A 20,594-nucleotide genomic window follows, 5' to 3' on the forward strand; every position below is an offset into this window, starting at 1 on the left:
TCAGAATTTGCTGCTCAGCAACTCTGCCACCACAGGGGTCCCCTTGGCCTGCTCAGGCAGGCTGGTCAGAGACTACCGGGGCTGATCTGACAGAGTGGGGACTTCTGACACTGACCATGGACTATGGCAGTTTGACTTACAGTCTCTGGGCAGAGGCTCAGTGAGGCTAAGATCTGTAGGCAGGTGTCCTGGGCACTCTGAAGCGGCAGGCGGGGTGTGAGAAGGGCTGATGTTTTAAAGACACTCAGTTTAGTTTAGTTCTAGGGGCAGAAAGCTTGAGACGGGTCACACTGGCTGCCACTCACCAGCAGAAGATGCTGCAGCGCCGTCACCGTCTCCGACATACCGAGACAGTGAGACACTGTAGTAGGGATGGACCCCGAGCATCCTTCGCGCACCCGCCAGCTATGTCTTCTAGCGAGTTGTTCAGCCTTTCTGTGTTTTAGGTTTTTTTTCAAATGCAGAGTGGGGACAGGCATGCCCACCTCACAGGATGGGAGGATTATGTGAACTAATGTTTGGAAAGCACCAGGAACAGGGCTGTCATTTAATGGGTTAAATAGAATTTTAAAGGTGGGGATCACACAGTAGAAGCTGAAGAAAGCCAACAGAAGCTGCTGTAGGACCTGCGTCCAGACCCTGTCTCTAAGCTGGTGGAGATTTAGCTGTTGCTTCAGGACCCCATGGCTGGGGAGCGGGATGTAGGGGAGGCTGGGGGGTGGGGGGCAGGCAGATCTAGGAGACAGATTTGAGGCCTGAGGCCTGTCAAGGTACCAGGCAAGGAAAGCTCTCCAGGGTAGAGTCCCCAGAACCCAGAGCAGAATCTGGTGGTCAGTGGCTTGGGTGTCCTGTGGCCATCCTTTAGAGGGTGAGGAGTGGTAAGAGTCTCTCTCTCTCTCTCTCTCTCTCTCTCTCTCTCTCTCTCTCTCTCTCTCTCTGTCTCTCTCTCTCTGTCCTCACTCTGTAAAGGCGGCGGAACCCTGGCCATCAGATTCCAGGACTGTGCACAGTCCTGAGCTGGTAACTGGACAGCCATTTTTTTCTCACTCTACCAAGGCCAGGGTCATTAGCCTCCTATCTCCCAGAGAAAGGGAGAGAGGGCCACGCCCAGGATCGGGGCCACAGAGCTCAGGTTCCTGGCTTGCTTTTCAGGACTCACCACTTTGGGCTTGAACGGCGGTTGAATCTCCCTGTTCTCCAGTTTCTCCCAGTCGATCCTCCTGAAGAAGGCATGCTCTCTGACATCCCTCTCTCCCTCAGGCCCGCAGCCCAGCCGCTTGGCGGGGTGTTTGGTCATAAGCTAGGGAGAGAAGGAGATGAAGACACAGATGAGTGACAGCAGCCTCCTGGAGCCAGCTCCTTCTGCCCACCCCCTTCCCCCTAGCAGAGCCCCCTCCCCCAGCTCTGCCCGAGAAGGACTCTGGAAGCCCGCCAAGAAACACACAGGTGACATGGCAAGGGTGGCCTCTGTGTAGTCATTTTCATAGTAAGGAAGCAGTTGGAGCCAATGACAAAATGGAATAAAAATTCAAACAGGCATCTGCATGTATCATGCGCTTCGAATCTGACATTCTGTTTGTAGATGAGGAAGGTGGGACCGGGCTTATGGCACTGTGGTAGAGAGCATCCTTTATAGGATAGAAAGCCCTAGGTTCAATCCCTTAGCACTGCCAGAAAGGAAGGGAGGAAGACAGGTGAGAGAGGAGGGAGGGAATGTTATTTATATCACACCTGATTTTAAAAAGGCTTGAGACCACTAGACATCATGCGTGCTAAAGCGCGGCAGGCCAGCATCACACAGGTGCTGTACCAAGTGGCACATTCCTCCTTATTGCCCAGACCAAAATATTATCAGGCTCACGGGCTAGGAAAGCACATGTTGCAGCAAAGACAGAAAGTAGTTCATGTCAAGGTATCTGATGCCGGACTCAGAGGGAGGTGCCAATTCTGGGCTCTTCCACAGTAGGAGCTCCTCAGCTGCACAGGCACCTTGGCCTCCACCACCAAACACACCAAATAGGAAGCACTGAGTGTGGTATACTCTCTTTTGATAAATTTAAAAAGGAATTTTGTGACTTAAAACGTGACCACTTAAAGATCAATTAAGTCACCCACCGCCACTGGTTAAATTGCTAACATTTCCTTCAAAGGAGAGTTGGCCAAGGACCCAGAAGGTTCAAGACAATTCTATTTACAACAGCCTGCAGCCAAGGTGGAGACAATGCCCTCCCCACCGCTTAGAGTGCAAGGAGTGACTGTCCAAAGTCCCCACAGCAAAATCCGTGTGGCAACGTAGAGGAAGGAACCAGTAGCGCTGAGCAATGTGGCCATATTTACTGCTGAGAGATGGCGAGCCAGGTGTGAGGCACACACTGCATCTGTGCAAAGGCCAAGACAGGCAAGAGCAATCTGTGAGGGTAATACTGATTGTCTTGGGGTGGTGGGTGCTGGCAACTATAAGAGGTGAGAGGAGAGGGCATCTGGGTTGTCTTTTGACTGGGGTACAGTTATCTGCATTTATCCATTTTGTGAAATTTCATTGATACAGCCACGGACGTCCTAAACTCATTTTTAATATGTATATCTTGGGGGGAGGGAGGGAGGGAGAGAGAGAGAGAGAGAGAGAGAGAGAGAGAGAGAGAGAGAGAGAGAGAGGGCGAAAGCTATATCACAGATGTGAGAATTAACTAGGAGAATTAATTAGGAAGCCAGATGTGAGAATTAGCACTCCCCGAGCGCCTGCAATCAATTCTTTATTTGTGTGACTGCGCACATACGTAGGTACATATACATGTGTGGAAGACAGGGGGTGCACGAGCGTGTGCATGTGGGTAGGGGCCAACCTTGGGTGTTGTTCCTCTTTGGAACTCATGGGTTGGAGCTAGACTTGCTGGCCACTGAGCCTCAGGGTCCACCTGCCTTTGCTTCAACAGCGTACGCCACAAAGTCTGCCTGTTTCAGGTGGGTTGCTGGGATCGAACTCATGTCTTTGTGCTTACGCGCCAAGCACTTTACTGACTGAGCTATGATTACTTCTGGCGACCCTCGCCCTCCCCCCTCCCCACTAAGAAATGACTGGAAACTTCAGTGCAGTAGAATAAGACATTGGATCAAGATGTTTGGACAATACTGGGACTTGAGTCTGTTCTGTCCCCAAATCCCCTGCATGCCACCAAAAATGTTGCAGCAATGTGCATTTCTTGACAGCTCTAGTGTCTTTCCTAGAAGGCTGGAAAAGGAAGCCAGGCATAGTGGTACACAGCTATAATCTCAGCACTTGGGAAGTTTAGGCAAGAGGTTTGCAAGGTCAAGGCCAGCCTGGGCTACATAGGGAGTTCAGGGCTGGCTGAGTTAAACAACAAGACCCTGTCTCAAAAACAATACTGGGTGTGGAAAGGGCGTCTCCCCTGCCAGCTGTCTTGGTTGACGGCAAGAGAAGAAACCAGATGTACTCACTCCTTTGCAGATGGAGACGGCTTCCTTGGACAAGGATTTGGGGTAGGACACGTTGTGCTCCATTATTGACTGAAACAGTTCGTCCTCATCTTCACCATCAAACGGAGGCTGTCCCAGACAAAGAAGGGAAAACAGAGAACAGAAGGAGTAATGGATTACCACGGTGCTTGAAGATCTGTGAGAAGGCTGGGCCATGTTCCCCCGTGCACCGCAGGCAGCAAGGTTAGCTCGGTGAAGGAGGAGGCTGATTGGATTATCTTTAATTAGGCTGCTGGTTGTGAGTTTCCCATTTTTTTTTTTAACTGTCTCTTTCATTATCTTGCCCTGGGCAAGCTGAGATCATCTTTAGGGAAAGTGTTTTGGAGTAATGCGTTTAGTGATTTGCAAATAAATTATAATTAATCCATTAATCTTGCAATTATGTGCTAAAAATCTAATTATGAACAAGCCAGGTTGTAGATGGTTTGGGGGTGTGTGTGTGGGAGGAGGTGCAGAGCATGCTTTCTGCCTTCACGTTAGGTGTGGGGAACTTCAGAACAGGGGCAGAGAGGAACTGGAGCCCTTCTGACCTGACAAGACATGTCGCCTGCTTGGTGGCAGTGCCAGGGGCTGGCTTCTGGATATGCCCTTTGTCTCTTCTATTGGCCTTCAATCACCATGCTGAGAAAGGGAGGTCTACTGACACCGTGGACCATCAAGACTCTGAGGTCACATGACTCTGGGCCAGAATCCTAGCTCTACTTCCCAGCTTGGTGCCCACACTCAAATGACTGATACACCGCAGTCCCTATGATGGGGTTTCTGTTCTGGCTAGTTCTGAGCCTGATGAGTGGTACCCAGACAAAACTCAAGGAAGGGTGCTTACAGTTGTTACTGAGGCAGAGGAAGCTCTTGGGAGGGGTTGTAAGGAGACCCAGGAACCTGTCTGTGCCTAAGGTGTCCTTCAGGCATTTTCTCCGTTGCACCTTTTACCCTGAGGGCAGTATCCTACCATTCTCGCTCTAACGGGATGTACCCAGGAGGATTGGACTTATGGGAAATCCCTGAATATCCCCTTTGGTACAACCAACCTTGAGTTTAACATAAAGATGGCAGAGCATCCCTGGTAGAGGGCTTTGAAGTGGGCCAGGGTAGGAAAGCCACATACTGTAAGGAGAAGATGACAGTTCTATAAAGAGCCCTCCCTTTGGGCTGGACATGGGGGAATGGAGGTTCCGATGGCTGGTGACTTTTTTTTTTCCCCTCTTACTCTTACTCTAAATGTAAACAGTGAGCCTCTTTTCCAGTAACAGACACCTGGCTTTGAAAAGCACCTGTGATGTGGTGGCCGTGTGCAGGTGGCTGAGGACAAGTAAAACGAGTCCGGCTGTGAATTAGTCAGAGCTGGACAGGCAAAGCCTGCATGGTGTGTAAATGAAACATGGCATCAGAGGGACCCACAAGGCAGGTCAGCGGGGGGGGACCGCAGCTGCGGATGGTCCGTGCTGGGGTAGGGCTGTGCTGGCCAAGAGCTACAATGGCGCCTGGCTTGCAGTCCATCACACCATCTTCTTGGCCCCATAACAGGCCATCCTCTCAGCACATCCTACTTGACCCACACACAACATTTCATCTTCCCTAATGAGGAACCCAGAGGAGTGTCTGAGCTGTGGCCAAGGAGGGTTTTTTTTTTTTTCACAATGAAAGCAAACATGCTAAGTTCTGATCTGGGCTGTGAGCCGCATCCACCCTTCCAGAAGTGCTGTGGTGGACATGCCCTTTGTAGGATGCATGGTGTGTTGGAGCTGGTCAGGGCATAGGCTCCATTCCCAATCATCAGCTGGTCACGCCCTGGTATAGCATTCTAGGGTTTTGAGTCAAGACAGGCTGCATTCTTTGTAGATCATTGACTCCTTATTCAAAAACTATTATGGGCCTGGGGAGATGGCTCAGTTGGTACATACAGTGTATGCCAGGCGAGCATGAAAACTTGAACTTGGACCCCAGAATACATTAAAAAAAAATCAGAGAATGGTGGTGCCTGCCTGTACTTCAGCACTGGGAGGAAGAGACAGGAGACTCCCTCACAGGCTTGATAGCCTAGTCAGTTGCTTCAGGTTCTGTGGGAAGCCTGGCCTCAAAAGATAAGGTGAAAAGCAACTGAGAAAGACACCTGTGGTAACCTCTGGCCTCCATACTTACATATAAGTACATGCATAGGCAACCCTCACATACATATTAATACAGGCACACACATGTATGCACACATGTATATAAACACAGGGCTATTACAGATTTCAAGATAATGTTGGAAACATGTATGTATGTATGTATGTATGTATGTATGTATGTATGTGAATAAATATATACATTCAAGTTACTGAGTTCACTTACTGCTGGTTACCTGAATAATTTTAGGGCTGATCATTTGGGATTAGGTAACCATTTAGAGTACTCATTTCTAGAACAGACTAATTCTCCCCTCACAGCAGTTTTTAACACCTGTAATTTCATCTAGGGGTGGCGTCCCACAAGACTTCCCCCAAGGACAGTGGCATGGCAACTGGCATTGTCATTGTTCGGTTCTTACTGGTGGCAGCCAGAATGGTGAGGTGTTTGTTTGTTTGTTTGTTTGACATGGGGTTTCCAGGCTGTCCTAGAACTCACTCTGTAGACCCAGCTGGCCTCAAACTCAGAAATATGGCTGCCTCTGCCTCCTGAGTGCTAGAATCAAAGGTGTATATACCACCACCAACTGGCTCCATTGTTCAGGTCTTAAGTAGCTATATTATAGCCATTTCATGGGAATAGTTTCCCTGTCACATCTACACACAAATATCCTCTTAATTTGTGTGTGTGTGTGTGTGTGTGTGTGTGTGTGTGTGTGTGTGTGTGTGTGTATTCTCTGATTTTCTTATATTATTTTCAAATAAGACACAATCTGAATTCTCTGATTTTTCTGACTGTGGAAAACACGTTTTTCTTGGTAGCCAGCCGTATTCCTATTTAGAGCCTGAGAACCACGAAGGTCTCTTCAGATGAGTTCATGGGTCCTTGGGCGCATTCGCAATCACTTCCAGCATCACGATCTAATAATAAGTGCTAGTGGAACATCTCTGTATGCCACCTCTTCTTCCCTCTGAGTTACTTCTGAGGAACAATGTCCTAGGTGTGGGATTACACACCAGAGGCTGTGAGCATCTTTATGTTCTTGATAGGACTCCCCAGTTCCCCGCAGGGGCCTCCTTCTAGATAATCACCTACTCGCAGGCCTTGGTGCTGAAGGGAGGCCAGTGGTGACAGGATATAGTCACATCCATCTTCCTTTCTAGTAACGCCAGCTCTACAGTGTGGGGAGATCTGCTGCCTGGACTTAGCACGTGGCCGGTTCAGGTTGCGTCCCTCGCCTTCTACCCCTACTACCCCTGTGGCTATTTTTAACGGCCTACAAATCTGGACACAGTGTTCTGAGCTTGGCTCCTCATTAACAAGTCTCAGGTTTGTGTAAAGACAATTTTCTGAAAGTGTTGTACCCCGCATCCCACTTGAGAGCTCTGAGCTTTAATCAGATAAATGAGGTGATGGCTCCCACAGTACAAAATGGTTCCTGAATCACTTCCTGGCAGGCAGTGGGTAAGGGCCCTGCCATGCTGATTTGCAGGTTGCTGAGGACCTAGGAGGAGGAGGAGGAAGAGGAGGGAGGGGACACACAAAAGCCATTTGGGCCGAAGCTCCAATTATTGAGATAGCATCCGGTACTGATAAACAGCTATGGAAAAACAAACAAACAAACAAATGCTGCAGAGATGAGAGGGCCAGTCCCCTTATGAAACATACTGTGAACACTTGGAGCTGCCACACGAGCACTATTAATGCCCTCCCCCCTCCCCAAAGCAATTATGTTTGTCAAGCCATTCAGAAACTGGTTACAGACTCAGGCTATTCAGACTTAATGGCCCCACTTGGCTGCTGACAGCTGATAAGCCAAAGGCACATACAATTGCAACCAGCCACCTTTCCCTGCTCATGTTCAGCCTTCTATAGTTAAGGAAGACAAATGTAGTAGTGCCTAGCCCCTCAGACAAGCTCGTAATCGGTCTTCCTCCTATAGCCGTCTACTCTTGTTGCTGAGTCTCTGTGGCCGTGAGGGGCTGTGGGTATTTTGATGCCACCTGTGGCTGAGTCACAGAGACACCAGGAATTTACTTCACTTTGTGAGGCTCTGACTGGAACTGCACTTGGTGTTTGTAGGCAGCCAGGGGAAGCCCTATGGAACAGAGATTGTGGCCTGGGTTCAGCAAGGCAGCAGCATGCTGGAAACTTCGCAGGGGTCATTTTCGAGGACTATTACCCTTTTCACTGCAAATTAGAGATTTGGGGGCATATATGCAAGGCAGGCTGGGTGGCTGAGGAGCAGCATGGGGAATAGGGCGGAAGGCGTATGGAAGCCCTGGGTGTAGAAACAGGGGTGAGAGAGACCTCCTTGGAAGGCTTAGATGCCATCTTGGCATCTGCATACAAGGCCGGTGATGGTTCGTACGGTCAACCTGATGACATTCAGGATCACCATGGACACTTTGGGTATGCCTGTGCAGAGTTTCTAGAGCTGGTTACTTGGTGTGAGAAGACCCGCCCTAAATGTAGGTGTCAACACCCCATGCATGAGCTGAGGTCAGGACTGAGCATTGCTCTGTTTCTGCTTCCTGGTTGGGATGCCATGTGAGCCAGCTGTTTCGAGCAGCTGCTACTATGGCTGCACCTTAAACTCGGAGCCAGAACAAACTGCACCTTCCTTACGCCGCTTTTGTCCCCCTCAAGAAGGCCTAAGGGAGACTCACTTCCTGGGCTCCTTCCTCGCTAGGGAGTGCAGCCTGGGAAGGAAGAAAGGCAGGTAGGTGGGGAGGCAGAAAGAGGAGAGAAGGAGAGGGCATCACTGCAGGCTGCTCTGAATCCCTTCTGTCAGCCGAGAAGGAGTTGAGGCACGGATACTCTTGGAATATGGAGTCAGTGTACACAATGTGACTCAGTGAGGGTGGGGCTTGTTTTCTGCCCTTGAGAGGCGGACACTCAGAATCAAGGAGGGGACTCAGCTGTACAGTTGCTCCCACGATCAGCAGGGGTTCCCAGGTGGCTGGTAATTCACAGTCAAACTATGTTGTCAGGTTTTTCAAGAGGGGAAATTGACTTCCAGCACAGGCAACTTAGGCTTCCCCATCTGTGTGCCACGGACGGTGAGCCTGGGTAACCTGCTTCTCTGTGCTAAAGCACTGAGGCCTTCTACCTAAGAGGAATGCTCAGATTGAGTGTGTGTGTGTGTGTGTGTGTGTGTGTGTGTGTGTGTGTACCTAAACAAACAAACAACAAACAAACAAATCACTCTTCCTTGCCATGCAAAGCTTAACAGCACTGAGGCATACTGGCAAGCGTTTGTATTTTTCCATAGCTAAAAAAAAAAAATCATTCAAGTACATACTATTTATGACATGACGATGAGGACATGAAGGAGAGGCTTCCTGCCCTAGAGTAACAGTCTTGAGATGACAACTGTGTTCACATGGTCAAGAGATCTTCCGCTTCCTCTATTTTACGATGCTCTGGCCACACTGGTGGCTTCCTTTGATCACTTACACAAGGGTATATACGTTTGCCTTTGAGTTTATCGTTAGCATATACTGTCAGTCATTGTCTAATTGGTCTGTTCTCTCTCTCCTTCTCTAAGCTGTGAGTTCCATGAAGGCAAGGATTTCTGTGCAGTTTGTCCTCATGGTACATAGGAAACATTCAGTGTGCAAGTACTTTACGGCCAGTGAATGTAGCATCTCGAGATGGTGGGCGTTTTCTCCCCAGAAACATGTGTGTCTGCTGCTCAGCATGGGCGCTTATGTTCCTTCCTGATTATTAAGGTGCTTGCCTTTCAGGTCAGGGTCCCAGCACCACAGCACTACCTCAGAGTTCTAGGAAATTAAAAAACCAAACCAAACCAAACCAAATCAAAGCAACAACAGAATTGTTGTTGGGGTTCTATAGTGATCCGGATGAGGACTGCCCCCATAGGCCCCTTTGTAGGGGCAGGTGTGACACCAAGGTCTATCACATGCTTCCCCACTCCCACTTAGCTCTCTCTGCCTCTTCCTTGTAGGTAATGATGTAAGCTCTCGGCTACTGCTGTAGCACCATGTCTGCCTGTCTGCTACCATGCTCCCTTCATAGCGGTCCTGGCTTCAAACCCTCTGGAACTGTGAATCCCAAATTAAACACTTTCTTTTATAAGTTGCTCTGGTCACAGTGTCTTATCACAGAAATAGAGAAGTGACAAAACAGGAATAAAGGCAGAGATCCCTCTAGGCTTCATCAAACCTACTGCCTCCAGGCAAGCCTTCAGATAGCTCTGCATCCAGTCCCTCTGCAGCCAAGGAGAGGCAAGTGGCCTGTGCCACATAGGCAGGAGTGATGGCCACCTCTAACGCCTGGCGCTAAAACGTTCCCTGTGATGGTTCCCCCACTCTCCCCATCACTGGCTAAAATGAAGTGTGTCAGCGGAGAACTCTGAGGCCTTCAGCCACAGCAGAGAGAAAGGACAGGAGAAAGCTGTCCCCGAATTCTTGAACGACCCTCTCAGTCCGCCACCTAGGCCAGCTGCAGAGGACCATACAGAGAGCGTGAGCAGCCACTGAGACCTGAAGGTTGTTTATCAAAGCAGTCAGGGTGTATCGAAGTGGCTCAGACATTGATGCCATAGCACAGGGAAATGCCATGCTAGGCAGTGTACTCAGTTCTCAGATAAAAGTCTCATTTGAAGTGGAACCTAATTTGCCTTTTCATAACGGGAAGTCCAGCCTCGCTGGACTTTGGTGAAAATGATCCTGCGCTGCCAATGGTAAGACGGGCAGAGAGAAGAAGGGGCTACCAACAAGTTTCTCTGGATTTTTCCTTTCAAAATAAGTCATAAATCAATGGCTAGATGATCTTTGTTGACCAAAAATATAGGGAGCTATATAACCCAATCCCAGCTCTGAGATCCCGAAAAACTCAGTGGCCATCACTGTCATCAGTCTGCAGGGGACACACCAGGGTGGCTACCATGTCCACGCCCCAGGCTGCTGCTTCCCATTTGAAGTTTCTATGATCAGGAGATTATAATCTTCTCTTTGGAGCTTTTCTCCCTGGGTCAGGGATCTGGAGCAACATTTGGCACCCTGTGCTGTCCTCCTGGCGTCACCACCTCCGCCGGGTGGAAGTCACACCACATGCAACAGCGACAAACAAACACAAACGTGCAGCGAACCGTTACCTGCCCAGCGAGCATCTCATACAGCAGCACGCCGTACGCCCACCAGTCCACAGATTTTCCATACGGCTGGTAAGCGATGATCTGTGGGAAAACAAACACATCAGTTATATGTAGCAGGAAAGCAAACAGCTCCTGCCAGGAGAGGTTGAGTCAAGCAACCAGGTGTGTAAACACAAGGTGGGGGGTAAATTCTGCGTCTATTTCTGCACAGACGATCGAAAGAAAGGACCCTTCAAAGCACACACTGAGACCTGCCATTCCAGGATACACCACTCAGGATTCCTCTTGTGGCCTCACTGGGAGATGTCACTGACCGTCTTAAGGGACATCTATTTACCCTCATTGGAGAAACATTTAGACAGTGAGTTGGATTTAATGTGCTAAAACATATTTGGGGGCTGGAGAGATGCCTCAGTGCTTATAAGCATGTGCTGATCTTGTAGAGGACCCAGGACTGGCTCCCAGGACCCACACTGGGTGGTTAGAATTGCCTACAACTCTAGTTCCAAGGAATCTGATGCCTTCTTCTGGCCTCTGCAAGCACCTGCATGTACATGGTGCACATATATACACTCAGGGGCGCGCGTGCGCGCGCACACACACACACACACACACACACACACTCACACACTCACACTCACACACAAAATAAATAAATAAATAAATCTTAAAAAAATAATGCCAAGAGAGACCACACACATTTGAATGGCTACAGTGTTTAGTTTAGGGAACTAAATTAATTAAAGTAAATTAATTTCTACTGACTTATCTCTGATGGTTGTTATTCTCAATAAGAATTAACTAATATAAAAATTTACACAAAAAAAAGGAAGGAAGGAAGAAAAGAAAAGAAAACGTGCAAATGGAATTATGCCAGCCTGCTAGCCTACAGTTACTTTATTCAACAGTAGAGCCCCGGGGCCTGCAGAGATAGCCTGGTGGTTAAGAGCACTTGCTGTTCTTGGACAGGGACCCAGGCTTGATTCCCAGAACCTACATGGTGCCTTACAAGGGTCTGTAATTGCCATTTTAGGGCATCTAAAACCCTTTTATGTTCTTCATGGGCACAAGACATGTGAGTGGTACACAGATATACTTGCAGGCAAAATATATAACATTTTGAAACTAGTGGGCCACAGACATCTCTGCAAAACCTGCAACAAATTTCTGTGAGTAGAACTGTTGGTTCAGCATAGCTGTTTTTGCCTCAGAAGCAAATCTTTGAGCACTGTCAGATTGCTTGCAGGGCATCACAGTGCATCCCTCTCAGCAATAAAATGTTGAATCTAGTTGGGCCAGCATTCTGGAGGCAGAGGCAGGTTGAGCTCTGTGAGTTCAAGGCCAGCCTGGTCTACAAAGTGAGTCTAGGACAGCTAGGGCTGTTACACAACCAAACAAAAAACCCAACACAAACCAAACCAAACCAAACCAACAAACAAAAACCAAACCAAATCAAAACAAAAAAACCAACAACAAACAACCCCCCCAAAAAAACCCCAAAACAAACAAAAAAACCAAAACCAAACCAAATCAAACCAAAACCCAAAAAGTTGAACCTGTGTCCTTGAATTCTTACCAACAGCACTTACTGCCACTGTTCTCCAAAGTGCCAATTTGATGAGGGAAAGTGACATTTCAATAGTCTTTTTATTTGCATTTTATTCCCGTGGGAATTAGACACCTCTGTTTCTCTTCTTAGTAAACTGCCTGGCAATCCTGATCCACAGGCCCATTCACTCATCCTTTTGGAGACTATGGGACGCGCTAGGGGTACACTGTAGAAGGGACGAGATCTCTACCCTCATACAGGGACATTTATTATTTCTATTGATTAATGTAAGCTCTTATACCTTAAGGATATGAATCCTGTGCTTTAATTTTTATCAGTGCTGTGCATAATTCATCAATGTCTCCCGTTTTGTTTAGTATAGTCCTTGATACTTAAAGATTTAAACTTTTAAATAGAAACTTCTGGGTAACGGATGGAGAGAGGACGTGGTATTTTACTTCCTGGTTCAGGCGGTTACAGGCTCCTTTGTCCCCTGCCATGGTGAGTCTGGAGGCTCATGGTCCAGATGATTTGGAGGAGGGCTGTCCTCTGCTTGCTAGCAGTGAGCAGTTGTTCACAGTGGCAAGCCATGGAGACATTAGTGACTAGAGACAGTCACTCCACTAATAACAAACTGCTACACCTCACACCTGTCTGGACCAAATAGAAAGCAAAGACAAAAAACAAAAAACAAAAAACCCTCTTCAGAGTCCACTTGCTGAACCACTACCTGTGGGACACTTTACATCCACCCATCTTGCATCTTTCATGCCACATGATAGAGACATGACTAGTCCCATATTTATAGATATGAGAAAACAGGCCCCCCCAAAATGAAAAGACTTGTCCAAATTCACTCGGTGGCTTCTCTGAATGCTGGGTCATTTGTTTTAAAGAGAATTTCAAGGCTTTCAAATACATCTATGCTGTACTTGATAAGATATTATCAAGCGGCATTGAAGATCAGTCTAAAAGGGTCTGAAATAATTTCGAAGGGTTTAAAATATGGTGGTATAACGATGTTTTGAAGGCAATTGCATAAACTGCCCTCCTCGGCATACAAAGCCGACTCCTACAAACTGTCCCAGGGAGCTGATGGTGAACCCAGAAGGTAGCAAAATAAATGAGAAATTTAGACTTTTGTTTCTTTTCATGGTCTTGCTGCTATGAGGCCCAGGCTGGCCTCCAACACACAGCATCCTGACTGATGGAATATTAGCATGGGTCACTGTGCACGGCAACAATTTATTTCAGATCCTATAGGTCACGAATTTCTGAGCACTCTCACCAGCCAGACTCCTGTGCTCCCAGGGTGCTAAGTCAGGTTTGATTCTAGAAAGCTGTCAGAGGGTGAGGGAGTCCAGTTTCTGTTCAGGCTGAGCTATAGCTCCTAAAGGTCATAGCTACCTATGGAGTTTTTTTTTCCCCCTTCTCCCTACCACTGGGCTCCAGCTCACTCTTCTCTTTCTGTTTCTGCAGTATTAACCTCCCATGACCCCTGCTAACACTCTCTCCCTTCTCCAAAGTACACAAGAGCTGAATGTCAAGTGCAGATGGCTTTTCTTCCACCCACCGCATTGTTAGTTTCCCTGAGCTGCCTGTTTGGCCACCAAATGGAGATTGCAGTCACTATGAGCATGGTCAGTTGTCAGACGGCTTTTGGAAGGCAGCCCACGCAGTCCTTCCCGGAGAAGTGCATCGGGGTCACCCTCGGCTTGCACTCCAGAAGGTCTCAGTCCCAGGGTACAGTGTGCAACCTCACCACCAAAACTTCCTTTCCAGGTGAAAGCACCCTGTCCCTCGGGGACCTGCTGCTATGAGTAAACATCTCCAGTGAACCCAGACCCCCAGCGTGAAAGGGAACCGGTTACAAAGAGATCAGATCCATAGATCTGGGATGCCGGTTGCCTGGAGCTGCCTGGAGCTGTTTGGTGGCCATTAGCCTTGGTTCTCTGGCTTATGAGATGTGGCCAGTGTAAAGGGAGATGTCTCTAGGTGTAAAATGATTATACGATTTTGATAATTTCAATTTTAAAAAGAAGCTCATTTGCCATTTTTTAACTTTGGGCATTCTGGGTTAAATAAGATATAGCAGCCAGGCAGTGGTGGCACACGCCTTTAATCCCAGCACTTGGGAGGCAGAGGCAGGTGGATTTCTATGAGTTCGAGGCCAGCCTGGTCTACAAAAGCAAGTCCAGGAAAGGCAGGACTGTTACACAGAGAAACCCTGTCTCGAAAGACCAAACCAAACAAAAACCAACCAAACAAAAAAGTATAGCAAAAATTAATTTCACCTGTTTCTTTTGTGACTATTAAAAACATGTCTGCTAAAGGCAGCTGTGATCTGCGTTTCATGTCCACTGGGCTCTCAGAGTCAGCCACTCTTTACCACAGATTTAGGTTGTCTGGCTGGTAGCGGCCTCTGGGGCCCAGCTTTGAGCTGAAGACAAGGGCCAAAGAGCACAGAACAGATGTGAGAATCTCTTGGGTCTGTCACCAACGGAGACAGAGGCAGGTGCCTCTGGTACTTGTAGGCCAAGGGAGGCTCACAGCCAAGCTTGGGGTGCCTGGCATGCTGAGGCCCCGGGGCCAGGGGCTGCCATGGCAATTTGGCTTCCCATAATGGGGCAGCTCACAAAAGGAGGACGGCTTGGCAAGGAGGGTTAGGGTTGGCGGGGTTCCCTGCAGCACATGGGAGGTTTGACTCTGGCTTTTGAAGACAGACCCCGACTGGGGCCACTGTCACCCCTTTTGCAGCTATTTGTCACTGTGATCACTGTGATTATACGTATATGAGCCAATTGCTCGGGGGGGACTGTCAGGATGTTACAAATGGCTGCCTGTCTTGTAAAAGTGAGGTATGAATAAGCTTTCTTCCAAAAACGGGCACCGGACCAGGGCCTGAAAGGGCCAAGGGGCGGCTTCTCATTTCCCGTTAGGCCAATGGCCCAGTGAGGGCTCCCGGAAGACCATCCATTGAAGGCCACCCAGCCTTCTCCCCTCTGCCGAGGAGGCTACTGGGCTCGAAGGCATCCCGGAGTGCTTGGTGCTTTAGATGATATCTGATGTCTGACCTCTCAGGGATGGGAGAGCTTGGGGACACTGTGGGGTACCATCGGCAGTAACAGGGGCTGTGACCAACCTCATCACCACCACAGACATTCCCCCATGCCGGGTCTCTATCTGCTAATTCATCTAGAGGCCTGATGCAAAGAAGAAATGAGGCAGAGAGAGGTTGTGCGGCTTGCTCAGGCTTGTAGAGCTATGGTTAGTGGCCAGGCTGGGCCTGATCTCCAGCCATCCAGGTGGCTACAGTGCTTTCCCTTTTGACCATTTTAATAGGCTGATTCTCTTGGCCTAGGGTGGCTTCCTAGACAAATCTCGGGGAAGCCCACTTGGTAGAGGGAGGTTCATGCTGAAGATGGTCAAAGACTTACTGGAAGCCGAACATCTGGGAAGTGGGGCCACCTGGCCATCCATGCTTCTGGCACGCTGCCTAAGGAGCCCGTAATACCACAGAGTGTGAAGAGAGGGGTTCTGTCGGCTCATATGCTTGAACTGGACCCCACTCTTATTTTTGTATAATGTATACCAACTCCTCAGGGTACATTCTTAAATAAATGAAAGGTCTAACCTCCTTCACCGCCCCCCGCCCCAGAAAAAAGGTTCCTTCCAAGCTACCACTGAAAAATAATGGCCTCCATGCATAAAATGTGTCCATGTCTTTTCATTGTCAAGGAAACAAAAGATAGTTCTTCCTTTTCTCCAAAAGTAAAAGCAATTTTTTTGATGGAAGAGTTAGGATTGTTTTTGAAAAACATCATAAATTCCAAAGGAGGGAACACAGGGCATAAGAGAGAAGCTTTGGACAGACCATGAAAGATCCTGCCGGCCTGTTACAGCAGCACCACCAGGGAGGAGTGCAGGCTGGCCGGCCGGAGAGTTTTCTAGATGTTCTGTTTTGGACCTTGAGTTCAACTACTTCTCCTTTCCTCACTCCTCTGAGACCTGACTTTAGGGCCAGGCAGCTCCTGGAACCTTCTCCGTGCTACACTGAGACTGTTTTTCAGCCTCACTCAAGTCCAGAGTCCTCCTCATGAGGGCTCTGCCCATCACAGAGAACCTACCTCTGAACCCAGCATCAGGACCTCATACCCAGCACTGGGTGGACACGTAAGGCTTTGTTGGAGAAGTGAACAGATCAGAGCCAATACACGCCACAGGCCCATTTGACTTCCGTGCGTGTATAATGAAAAGGGCCTCAGGATGCTGGGATGCTAAGACTGAGAGGGGCTCGGAGATGATATAACAAAATATCCTCAGGGCTCTGGGAAGAAACTTAAGTCTGAGCCACAGCAAAGTGCTTGCTTGAGGTTTCCAGGCTCATCAACCTGTGAGGTCAGAGAAAGCCCTTGGGCCCCGCCCCCAGCTGTCCCCTTCTGTGGCATCAGGCCTGAGACTAGAGGGTGATACACAGGAGACACTGCCCCAGGGCAAGGGGGAGGCTTCGCAGTCAAAGTCCACTCTGATGAGCCCACCTGGAGCATCACTCAGTGGGGAACATCCTGCAGTGAGTGAGAGGTCCAACTGCTGGGGAACCACCTCTGCCGCTCAGGGTCTGAGTGCCCTTGGGCAACTTGCTTACAACTGCTGCCTTTCCCCGGCTGTGGTCCTGGAACCCGCAGCCTCTGCCTGGCAAGTATGTGGCGGGGATGAGATGCCATTGTGCATACCGAAATGTGCTTCTGGCAGGTAACTGCAAAGCATGTCACCCACAGGGCCTGACTTCAGAAACAAGAACTGACACTCAGCCAGGCATGTGGCAGTAGTGCCAACCTGGCTCAAGGGAGGAGGGAGAAAGCACTCCCACGTGAGCGGCAGTCCTCAACGCACATGCTGGACACTCTGAAATGACAGCTGCCACCTGGACAGCCAATTAACATTAACCCTTTCAATTCAGTCCCTCAACGAATCTGCCTTCGAGCAATCGGATGAGTCCCCGTCACTACACCCTCCCACTTTCTCTCTCTCCATCTGTCACCATTTATGGCTGACCGGTCATGTCTATGTGGCGGGCATTCTGATGGACATCAGAGATAGTGGCTGTAACTGGGAAGACAGGTACGAAGTGAACCCTTGGAAGTGTAATATTTATGATCATGGATATTAGAACACTTCATGAGAAATATCTGTAATATCTGAGATCTCCAGAAGAAATGCACCATATGGGAACAACAAAGATGACCAGAGTTGGAAGCCTGGGAACTATAGGGTCAAAAATAATGTATTTTCTATTGAGACAAAAAATGATGCTTCTGTCTATGACTGAAGAGAACAGGAAGTGTCTATGTTTATTTGGGTGGGAGCCAGTTTCCCATACGAAGGGAGGGATCCTTGATGTAGAGACATGAAGACCCAAGGTTTACCACAGCCCCTGCACAAAAAGCTGAGTATGGCCTTGCAGTGCCCATAACCCCCAGTGCCGTGGGAGGCATAGCCAGAAGGATTGCTGGCCACCAGCCTAGCCCCAGGTTCAGCGAGGGATCCTGCCAAGGTCCTAAGTGAGAGAGGGCACCAGATGCCCTCCTCTGGCCCCTGTGTGCATGCTCACAGGCAGGCACAACACCATTACGTTTTGAGTTGGTTACGATGGATAGAATAGAAGCAACTGGCAAGCAACGGGAGAGAACCGGAGAAAGTGCAGCCAGCCTCTGAGGACCAGCTTAAGTGTAGGACTTAACTGAGACACCAGGTGTGAGCACGAGGGCCTCGCTAGGAAATGAATAAATGTGGGTTGTGGCTCTTGAGATATCCACTTCCTCCCCACCATTACTCAGGCAATTTCACAGAGGAAGAGGTGAAATACAGCTCAGAAATCCCTGGCCCATTTTCACAGGATTTAAATAAATCTCTAAATGAAGAGCCAATTAATGTAGGCCCTGAGTACCAAGAGGAAACAGCCTCTGGGCCTTAAAAAATGAGTTGTGCCTGTGTGAGCATCCCACAGGCTTCTGGGGGTGTGATGGGTGCTGGGGCTGTCATCTGAGGCAGAAGACGCGATTCTCTTCTCCTCAGGTCAATAGGTGCTGCAGGGGAAAGCTGCCCAGCCCTGGGTTCAAAGTCCAGGCCTCCCTTATTGGGGCCTTGGGGAAAACTGAGCTAAATCTCTGTGCTATTTCCTGATGTGCAGGACAGAATTGATGACCGCATCAAACAGCAAAGGGTGTGCTTGCCCTGAGGTAGGATGAGGTAGGCATGCAGCAAGGAGCAGCCAATCTACTGGGACCCGGTTCTCTCTGAAGGTCACTGGGGGGGAGAGTGGGGGAGGAACAGACACACTGTCTTCTAGGCCACACTAGCATAGACAGTACCAATGGGCTGTGGAGACTGCTGCAGGTGGGCTCCGAGGCCGGGGAGTTAGGATATGGTTAAAGAGCTGTGGGCAGGCAATGAAACACATGAGATCGTGTACCCTACATAATTCACAGAGAACTTCCGAGGAGAATGACACGGTTTAAGGAAGATGCCAAAGGAAAGCCTAGTTCGGGCTCTTTTAAATGTTTCTCTGAGGGAAAGCAAGATTCAGTTTCCCTCCTGGGCTGGAGTCTCTGGACCGAGACCCTGCAGAGAGGGAAAGTGGCCTCTGATAGAAAGACAGCCTCACTGGGTTTATCCTTTTCTTTCTTTTAATCAAGCTCTTTTCTTCTTCTTCTTCTTCTTAAGGCCAGGCGTGGGGCCCACAGCCCATGACAGCTCTAGGAAGCTTTTCTCTCATTTTACTTTTCTCTCTGTTAGCCAAGTGCCAATTTACTGCCTGACTGCTTGGCCGTGTAAGACCACAAGAGCTATTTTTTCATTGAGATTTTTAATTCCTTTTTTAAAAAATTGTCTATACCTCCTTATAGCCTTTCCCCCAGGCCCTGGCTTTGATATCTCTTGGATAGCTGGCTCCTTAGGAGGAACTGAGCTGACGTCCAGTCAGCTTCCACACTCTCAGCTCACTGGGCTCTTTAGGGGAGAGCTGTGTGGCCTACTGTATACCAGCATCCTCTTTAGGGGATGAGTAGAGCTGTGTGGCCTACTGTATACCCGCATCCTCTTTAGGGGATGAGTAGAGCTGTGTGGCCTACTGTATACCAGCATCCCCAGATTGTGACAGCTGGAGATGACCCTTCCCAAACTTGTCTCCAGATTTCCCTGATTCTAGTAGCCCCAAAGCCATCGTCTGTCCAATGGCCATGGCTGCGCCCAGGAAGGCAGTGTGTAAGTGCATTCATCCTAACGCACACTCCAGGCCGGGTCATCCTCTCAATAATGCGGCAGGGGGAAGAAGTGAACAAAAGACCGCAACGCCACCTCTGTGCTACAGGACATCGGAGGACCGACCCCTCAGGGGAGATGAAGGACAGGTACAGGGTGGAACCAGAGATGTGTAGCTTTACACAGGGTCACCAGGACAGAGGACCCAGGTGGGAAGGACAGGCAACGTGGGGAGCGGGATGGAAGCGTGTGTAGAGCCGGTCTAGAGCTCTGGGTATGGCAGGAGGGACCAGGCAAGGAATGACAGACGGGTTTAATCTGTTTCCTGGCACTGTGATAATCATTACTATACCTGAGGCTGAGTAACATAGTGGAAAGGTGTATAGCGATCGCAGTTTTTAAGGCTCCATAACATGGCACCGACGTCCGCTCAGTTTTGTTGAGGGGTTCCTTGGCACTGTCACATGGTGGCACATGGTATCACAGGGTACATGTATGTGGAGGGGATATCTAGAAAGGAAGGCAGTGTGTGTGTGTGTGTGTGTGTGTGTGTGTGTGTGTGTGTGTGTGTAAGCAAGCCACCCTCTCACGGTGTCAGCATGTGAGTTTGTGTGAGTGTGGAGGTCAGAGGACAATTTTGGGTGCTTTCCTCAGGAGCCTCCTGCTTTACTTTTTGAGACAGGGTCTTTACGATTGGGAACCAACTGAACTCCTACATGAACTACCACCGTTAGACCCCCTTGCTTCAAGGGCAGTACCTAATTACACTGCATCAGGCTCCACCTCTTAAAGGTCCCCCCCACTTCCCACTCCCATCACATAGAGAACTAATTAATATAGGCTCCCTTGAAGGACACACTGCGTCTAAGCCACACAGAGCTGACAAAGGTCTTGGGCCACTATAAAGGTATGGCTTCTTCAACTGGCCGGATTCCCCACCACCCTAGGGTCTTGCGCGCTCATCACCTTCTTGTTCTTGAGGGACCTTTCCTCATGACATCCCTCCCCTGCCCCCAGTTCCTGTTCCTTCATGAAGTGTGGGTTTTGCTTAGTCATGGT

At 49.1% G+C, this 20,594-nt stretch overlaps 1 protein-coding gene across 1 annotated transcript in view; it reads right to left on the minus strand.

Annotated features, from left to right (window-relative positions):
• Positions 1–20,594, minus strand: part of PRKCA (protein kinase C alpha) — a 399,124-nt gene that overhangs the window by 18,487 nt on the left and 360,043 nt on the right. Inside the window, exons 14-16 of the mRNA XM_084751384.1 lie at positions 10,727–10,807; positions 3,457–3,564; positions 1,160–1,300 (exon numbers count right to left, since the gene is read on the minus strand). Of these exons, the coding sequence (XP_084607510.1) occupies positions 1,160–1,300; positions 3,457–3,564; positions 10,727–10,807 (330 nt within the window). The remainder of the gene's footprint in view (positions 1–1,159; positions 1,301–3,456; positions 3,565–10,726; positions 10,808–20,594) is intronic.

This window comes from Acomys minous (genome assembly GCF_964271855.1).
Source record: "Acomys minous genome assembly, chromosome: 12".
Taxonomy (NCBI): domain Eukaryota; kingdom Metazoa; phylum Chordata; class Mammalia; order Rodentia; family Muridae; genus Acomys; species Acomys minous.